The sequence below is a fragment of the Phytophthora sojae genome (genome assembly GCF_000149755.1).
Source record: "Phytophthora sojae unplaced genomic scaffold PHYSOscaffold_7, whole genome shotgun sequence".
In the NCBI taxonomy this organism is placed as follows: domain Eukaryota; phylum Oomycota; class Peronosporomycetes; order Peronosporales; family Peronosporaceae; genus Phytophthora; species Phytophthora sojae.
The window spans coordinates 3,748,528-3,757,067 of record NW_009258121.1 but is presented as its reverse complement, the minus strand read 5'-3'; the positions used below and the strand labels follow the sequence as shown (position 1 = coordinate 3,757,067).

At 52.1% G+C, this 8,540-nt stretch overlaps 3 protein-coding genes across 3 annotated transcripts; 1 reads left to right on the top strand and 2 right to left on the bottom strand.

Moving 5' to 3' along the window:
• Positions 1-1,122: 1,122 nt before the first annotated feature.
• Positions 1,123-2,703, bottom strand: PHYSODRAFT_337084 (hypothetical protein; the record flags this gene model as incomplete). Its single annotated transcript, XM_009534709.1, has 2 exons — positions 1,123-2,013; positions 2,062-2,703. The coding sequence occupies 2 exons, from the start codon at positions 2,701-2,703 to the stop codon at positions 1,123-1,125; spliced, it is 1,533 nt and encodes a 510-aa protein (XP_009533004.1).
• Positions 2,704-4,569: 1,866 nt separating this feature from the next.
• PHYSODRAFT_517553 (hypothetical protein) lies at positions 4,570-5,082 on the top strand (the record flags this gene model as incomplete). The annotated part of the gene is made up of 1 exon (XM_009534708.1): positions 4,570-5,082. A coding segment is annotated over one exon (513 nt), but the record flags the coding sequence as incomplete, so codon positions are not given.
• Positions 5,083-8,031: 2,949 nt separating this feature from the next.
• On the bottom strand, positions 8,032-8,499 carry PHYSODRAFT_337083 (hypothetical protein; the record flags this gene model as incomplete). Its single annotated transcript, XM_009534707.1, has 1 exon — positions 8,032-8,499. One exon carries the CDS (start codon positions 8,497-8,499, stop codon positions 8,032-8,034), a length of 468 nt encoding a protein of 155 aa, XP_009533002.1.
• Between the last annotated feature and the right edge of the window lie 41 nt (positions 8,500-8,540).

Sequence of the window (8,540 nt, the reverse complement as noted above, 5' to 3'; positions counted from 1 at the left end):
TGAGAAGACATACCTTCTTCTCACGCGAGACTTCTACTGGGCCCACCAATATAAATGGGTGCGCAAGTACGTCCCTGCTTGCGAGGTTTGTCAACGTGTGAAGCCTGCGCCTTTCGCGCAGGCTCCCTTGCAGTCACTACCAACTCCACGAGAGTGTTGGCAGTCCATGTCTTTGGACTTCGTGTTCGGTCTTCCCCCGGACAGCCAGGGGAACACGGGCGTTGTGGTCTTTGTTGACCGCTTCAGCAAGATGGTACATCTTGCTGCGGTACCCGCTGAAGTGACTGCGAAGCAGACGGCGCGTCTGTTCGTTGACATGGTGTTCAAACACCATGGCATGCCGATCGACATTGTGTCGGATCGGGACCCGCGCTTCACTGCACACCTTTGGCAAGAAGTTTTTACACTTCTTGGGAGTCAACTTTCGATGTCGGCTGCGGACCATCCGCAGACGGACGGGCAGACCGAGCGCGTGAATCGCGTGCTCGTAGACGTGCTTAAGAGCTACGCTCACTCGTTCCAACACTGGAGCGAGTGCCTACCGATGGCGGAGTTCGCCATCAACAACTCGGTGCATGCCTCGACCGGGCATACACCGTTCTACGTGAATGCCATCAGGCACCCACGCCTCCCGAGTCTACTCGGGATGGTGGCTCCTTCCTTAAGTGGGGGGAGGATCTACGACTGCAACACAGCAGCCGCAGAATGCCGCTGACACTTGCACAGTGTCAGCCGCGACTACGCGCAACAACAAGAAGAAGAACGGGTCTGTGCAGGGCACAGACACCGCGAAGACGAACGCAGAGGCCGGGCCTACTGCTAGAAACGAGCTGAACGAGTTCAGCTCGGACGCAATCAACTTCGTGCAGCGCAGACAAGCCGTCATTCGGTTTGTCCAAGACGCTATCGCAGCTTCTGTCGACCGACAGAAGCTGAACGTAGACAATGTTGGTAGGGGCAACACTAATGAATTCAAGAAGGGTTCATTGGTTTTGTTAGCAACTCAAAACCTGCCTAAACATGCAGTTTCCGACTTCGGGGCGAGCAAGCTCGCTCCGCGCTTCATCGGGCCGTTCACGGTGTTGGCACGGCATGGCAACGCCTACACGCTAGATATTCCATCTAGCATGCGCCTCCATCCGACCTTTTACATCGGGCGGCTGAAGCCATACCAGCAGCACGAGCCACGTAGCTCGGCTGGCCCGAAGCGGAAGCCCCAGCGGGAGCAAACCTCTGCTCCAGCGCGTGAACGCGCTGGGCCAAGCGTGCGACGCGACCTCCCACGTCGACAGAGATGTCCGACGTGGTCGGCGAGGCCTGAGCGACTTGAGCCCTCAGGATCTCCACCTCCTGCTTCAGAGCGGCGAACTCCCGGCTCTGATGCTGTTCCACAGCAGCGACCCGCTCCTCGAGCGTCGGGCCAAGGTCAACCCCAGGTTGACCATACCCAGGGCGTGTTCCCACCACCGCCGCCTCCGATCCGCGACGCCCGCGGCTCAACACGCTGGATTGTTGAGCGTATTGTGAACCATAGTATCCCAAAAACGAACCGGCAGCCGGTTCGTTATCGTATTCGTTGGAGAGGGTTTCCGCCCCACCAAGATACATGGGAGCCACGGGACGTCCTGCTGCAGGCCGTTCCGGAAATGGTGAGGGCGTACGAAACTCACCACGCACTGCCGACGCGAAGGTAGTGCGAGCGCTGTGGTCACCTACAGCGCCCGAGGTCCCACGATCGTCGCGTTCCTCGCGTGCCAAGAACTTGGCACGGAGATCCTTGAGACTCTCAGGTACACGAATCGTCGTGTACCCGTTTAGGTCGCGGTCGCTCAAGCGCACCGCACCCGGAAGACACAACGTGCACTGATGGCCTTCGGGCACAGCGCATGGAATACCAGCGTCCACAGAGGATCTGTGGAGCTGCTCCAGCCTCCCGCGCGTCGAGAATGTCTCGAAGCGCTCACGGGCGTGCTTAACCCGCTCACGGTAAGCAGCCGGCTTCTTGTTGAAGTTCTTAACAAAAGCATTCCAACTTTGACAAAGTGCCTGTCACTCAGGCACTTTGCTGCGAGAAGAGGTCTTCGTGCTGGAGAAGTATCGGAGCTCGTGAAAGAGTCCGATATAGTAATCGCGCCTTTGATTCGTTAATGGATCAAAGTGCTGCTCCTCCGCCACAACATCATTGTGGATCCCGCTGCATACGTACAGCGGAATTTCATTTGGAGGCGCGGTGTTGCCCACACGGTCTGCGATCTCTGACGCAGACGGCATCCACGGATCGCGCGCTACCTGAGCAGCGCGCGGGGAACTTGAAGACGCCACCTCACGCGGGGAGCTTAAAGCCCCAGCAGCGGAGAGCGGAGTTTCGCTCTCGCCGCGCGAACGCTTCGAGCTTGAAGCGTCCGAGTCGTCTCCTTCACGAGGGCGTCTCGACCCGGCATGCGGGTCGAGACTATCACTGTCGATAGACTCCTTGCGCTTGTTGGAAGATGCCTCGCCCTCTTCCATCTCTACGTCGTCACTCCCGTAGTCAACGGCGTCGTTGACTACAGAGGAACCTTCGAGGGCAATCTCCGACTGGGTTGTCCCCGACGCGGCCTTTGCAGCGAGGGCGTCGCGCTTTGCCTGCTGGCGCCCATGGTACTGAGCAACAGAGAGGTTACCCTCTGTTGCGGCGGCGGTCTTCTTCTGCGGCGAGCTCATTGCGGAATGAGCTCGAGTTATCTTTCTCCCAACGTGAAGAATTGACGAATGGTCAATTTCCTGATTGACGTGCCGTGACTCGGTGCGTCTAACCTTGAGGGGGGGATGGTGTAACAGGGTTACACGCACAAGTGGCTACAGTCACTTGTAACTCTAACAGACATGACGTCTGTTAGAGGTTCGAAAGACTTTCTCGACTTTGGTGTAGACACACCAAAGGCTACATACATTTACGATCACCACGACGGGTGGTCCATAGAGACTTAGGATTCCTATTGGCTGAGAGCAGCATCTCTTAGCCAATGAGCGACATGCATAGCAATGGAATTCTGCGAACCAGCCGTTGGCAGATTCCTATCTTAGAATATTACATTTAGAGGAAGTCAGAAACATAAAACAAAAATAGCAGTTCTCATTTTAACCCAAAAACATTATTTGGATCGTTTATTTAGATTAATCTATACTCGGAGGCCCGAGTATAATTAACTCTAATTTAAACTAGGCTACGCTTCCTCACATACACGCGCACACGTGTAAGCTAAAGTAGTGAGCCAAAGTAGGCCCATTACAGAACTTGTCGAGGTCAACTGTCAAGGTTCTGGAGCAAAGGTGAATCTACGAAAATCAGCGTTGATGCCCCTCAACCGAAAAGCAATTTGCCCATTCGCCTCAGAAGTACGGTGTATGAAGCCATCCGATACAGTTAAATACTTGGATATCCCGTTCGGACAGCAAGTGACGAAAGATCATATCCTCGCTGAACTCAACTCTAAAGTTTTTCGCAGTTTTGGCGTTTGGGCAAGAAGAGCAAGAACTATTCGCGGGCGGCTCCTTCTCGTGCATACCGTCATCTTGTCGACCCTCTGGCATTTTACACCGCACACCTCTGTTCCGAAAGACTACACTCAACGCTGGCAACGAATGATAAACAAATTCGTGCTTTCGCGAAAACATGAAGCTGAATCAAGTTTTGTACAGCTTGTACCCTCCGCCTTACTGTATCAGTCAAGACGTACTGGAGATCTTCAGATCCCACACCTAGAAACGCAGCTACGCGCCCAGCGTATCTTGCTCCTGTAGCAATTTGCGCAAGAGGTGTTAGCGAGCCCTGAGCGGCCATGGCCAGCCCTAATGTCATCCACGGTCCGCGGCTTGGTTCCGCTGATCCCCATACGAGACCCTCTATGTTTTCTTGACATCTCGCCGACCCGTTTCAAATGCTTGATCCGAATGGAAGCCTTATGTGAGTGGTGGAGATCCACATGGCTAATGTGGCACAAAACACAGTGGCTAACTCACGGAAAACACCCCAGCGCGATGAGAGCATTATGGGCTGCCCCTTTTTGGCTCTCCAAAAACCCACTGCTACAGTACGAAACGCGAACCGCTAGGAAGCGAAATGTTATAGCTGTTGCAGAACCAAGGCGAAGTTACCGACTCCAACTGGCACATCGGAAGTCCTATGGGAGTCTACGAGATATCTACCTCGAATTCGGGTACTGGCCAACCCGAGAACGATTTATAGAGAAAACACTGGACCCGCAAGATCCCTTGTTCTCCCAGGAACGACAGAAGCGATGGCTAAAAGGCCTGTACAATGAACTCACCCAAATATTCGAGCGCATCAAAGACCTGTTGGTTGACACAAACAGCATTACTATCGACCTGCGCTTTGTCCCGAATGTGGGCGTCCGGCAAGCTGCTAAAACAAGATTGCTTCCGTTTATCCCTCGGGCGCCACTAAAACAACTTCTTCATCCCCCGTCGTTGGATCCCGACATACATCCCATCTGCCGCGATCTTAACGGGACAACGCATGCAGACGTAAATCGATTCGCCCAATTCAGCAAAGACCATCGCCACCTGCTACTACCAGTGTATGACGATCTTCAAATGCGGATTGCTCTTCGTCTTCTTCCAGTGCGATCGCGATTCTGGTTCCTAAAGCAGCAGATTCCTGACGTACAGCAATGCCCCTACCCAAACTGCACATCGATTGAAACTACGAAGCACCTCTTCTGGGAATGCCCCCATTCAACAAGGACGTGGCAACTCATGTGGGAAGATTGGAGTATCTTCTTCACAAGCAACCTATCGTGGACGTCACTAATTCTCCCACACAAGTTACGAGTTAACAAACGCTGGTGTAGTCATCAAGACGCGATTCTGCGCCTGTGGAATGTGCTTCGTTGCGCTACACTTCACCACCAGTGGACAAAACGGAACTACATCTGCTTCGAAGACGGAGAACCGGACCCCATGCCCACGGCAATTTCAAGGATTCATTCAGCATTTTGCTGCCACTACCGCAGACTACTCCGGATTTCCAGCCCCGACATTCGTAAAGAATACGAGCGTGTTCTGCGACAATTACGGTAGTCTAAGCACTTAGGCGCGTTCGTCCAAAGGAACGCAACGAACTTTCGCACACGACATGTACAACTTCGTCTCACATACCGCACCGGCGTGGTGTTTCGCACAGTGGTGGATTAGTTTTATTTTCATTATCTAGTACGACTAGTACCAGTACATAGTATCTGTCCAAATCGAGAAGGACATTAAATCGGTAATCGAACCATTCATCATCGAAGTGCTGGTTGCACTCCACGCTCATTAGTAAAAGCAGTGTGTCATTTCTTCTTAACTAAATCAATACATTGTTCTTTCTTTTTCCACTTGTTCGCCTTAATATAAAGGCTATTAGCCTTTACACTCCTATTCATATCAGAGGTCCCTTATTGACGCACATTACTGTAGCAGATTTAACTAGGTCGTCTTCGACTTGGCTGGGAACACCACTGGTATAAAACGCTGGTGATGGTATCGGTGCTAATTGCCATGATAAGGGAGAACTGTGGCCCGCGTGATTCAAGGGCGTGGCCCCTGCGGGGCCACACCCATGAATATCGCGCGTGCCGCAGTTCACTTTCTGAAGCTGGTGCATGGGTCTGTCGACGTGCATTTCCTGCCTCAGTCTGCCTAGCTGAAAGTTGCCGTTGAACCTGCTCGGTCGACATCCTTCTGGCTGGTGTAGCACGAAGGTTACGCCAGGTTACGCTTACGCGTCCAATTAATCCGTTGGGAGCTGTCCACCCCTCATTCTTCGGGTGTTCCCATTATTAACAGAGCAGTAGATCGTGTTGACACCAATAAAAGCATTTCTACTACATAACGAAATTCAACAGAAACAGCTTCTACTCCATAAGCGAACATTAAAAAAAACACGGTCCAGGTGGGCGCTGGGAATGCGAACTTGATTCAACAATCGTAGTGGCGTTGGACAGCATTGCAACTACATGCTCCACAGATCAAGCCATGACAACCGGGTCTATAGTGCTGCCCAACGTTCGTACAGCCACCCACTGATTTGTTAATACGGTCGGTGTGCTATACCGGTAACTTACAAGAACTGCCTGTGGTGCTGGAATCTTGGCATTGCGAAATTACTCACTAACGTGAGCAAATCGTTGACAAACCCACTTCAACTTCCGTCGGACATATGATGCAGTACATCATTATTGCATGACGCCCACGAAAGAAGCAGCCGAAATGCTGGCCTCATTCGAAAGGCTCTCTCGATCTCGGGAGCGGCTCGTACTGGTTTTGCTGCGTGGAGATTCATTCCGTAGAACGCAGGTGGAGTAAAAATCCTCGCAAAGCAAGAACTCATACTGAAGCATGTCGGTGAGGAACCTGTTTGGAATAGTTCGGCTTTGTTTCAATGAATAAACCCGCTGGGTTGAACCCGGAGCCCAGGCCATGCCTACACTTTACCGTTTGAGAGAGAATTCGGATTGCTGAGCACGGACTTTTGCGATCGAATCTGAATCTTGGCGTAGTCAACCCCGATACAAAGCCGGTCGCGGAGTGGTGAACATAATCGTTCATTCGGTTACACAGCGAGCACTCAACGCAGTGTTCGCTCTGCAACCGAACGATCAATACAGTACAGTAGCTGTACCGACTCAAAGTCGAGGCATCGGGAACTGCGATGGAGTGTCCCCACGCTGCTGGTTGAAGCTTCTGCAACGATTAAGGAAGAGCCGAACCAGGACTCGGGCGGGCATCATAAATGCATGGTTGCTACGGCTGGTAGCTGTGCTTTTACCTCGTGCGGTGACGGCTGCATCGGGGGAAAGCGTTGCCCTACTGACACAGTGTTGACGTGTTATACGTATGTATTTGTTCCCGGATCGAGCTGCGCTTTAATGGTGTAGAAGCAAAGCCCAACACCCACTAAGTTGTTCATGTGGTTGCGCCCATTAGTTCCATTGCTCTACAACCTCAGCGACTTTCTACCCGTTAGCGCTTCTTCAGATTGGAAGTTCAGCTTACAGAAGAACGTGTGGTCAATCCAACAAACCATCGATCTCAAATCCATACCGATTGTGCTCCCAAAGCTACACTCCACGACAAAAAGATATGGACACCACCAAAAGTGGCTGTAACTTCGTCAATTTTTATCGTTTTAAGGTGCGGTTTGGACTAGAGTTGCAAAACACGCTGATAAAGATCTGCACGTTGCTAACACGCGCGCTTTTGCGCTTCTTCAGGTAGCTCACATACAAATCACTGGTTCTGCCCAGTTGACAAAACTTATGGACAGCTAATCCCCATACAAAATCCTATATTAACCAAAACCCCTTACAAATGATACGACTTAGACTTTGTATGGGGCGACAAAGGAACCAGCCTCACGGCGATACTCGCGACGTTAGACAAAGATCTGATGGCATTATCGTGTACTAGAAGGTGTGTTTAGTAACCTGTAATAAATACATCGACCATCGCACAAAACTGAGCAAGTAGTAAGCGATTGAAATTTCGAGTGGTGACTACCATGTATTATCTGATGATTTGCGAGGCACGTTCAGTTGCATCCTAGTTAGTGCCAATTTGTATGCTGCTATCTCTTGGATATACGATTGTCTTCTCCATTCTAAACTGTTGGTCGACGATATATGGCTCAGTACTAAGGTAGAGTGGAGAAATCATGGGTTCCTTTGTCGCCCCATACAAAGTCTAAGTCGTATCATTTGTAAGGGGTTTTGGTTAATATAGGATTTTGTATGGGGATTAGCTGTCCATAAGTTTTGTCAACTGGGCAGAACCAGTGATTTGTATGTGAGCTACCTGAAGAAGCGCAAAAGCGCGCGTGTTAGCAACGTGCAGATCTTTATCAGCGTGTTTTGCAACTCTAGTCCAAACCGCACCTTAAAACGATAAAAATTGACGAAGTTACAGCCACTTTTGGTGGTGTCCATATCTTTTTGTCGTGGAGTGTATCAGCATTTATATTTAATTGTCAAACACGAACGTGCTACAACTCTACAGCAACGCCGTCACGACACGGCCGTTCAGCGGCTGCACCGGACGCGCGTTCTTGCCGTCGTCCGTGATGTGCAGCTCGCGCAACTGAGACTGCAGACGCTCCAGGTCGGCCGTCGACACGTCCACGGGTTTCTTCACCACCCACCAGTCCACGATCTCGCTGCACGCGGGCGTCGTCAGGCTGCCGGCGTAGTTGAACACGCCCTGCGCGTCCGCGGCCTTGTTCACCAGGTCGGCGTACGACGTCAGACTTGCCGACGCTGTCGCGTTCGAGCTCGTCTTGTCCAGCGCGTCCAGCACGGAGACCACCCACGGGTCGCTCGCGCCCTGCACGGCCTTGAAGAACACGCCCGTCACCAGCAGCGCAGAGCCGTCCGCGTTGCTGTGCACGAAGTGCACCTCGCCGCCCAGGTGCTCGCCGTTCAACGTGTGCTCCGACGGCACGTGCATGTGGAACTGCAGCATGTTGTACGACGCGCCGTTGGCGCTCACGGCGCACGAGCCGC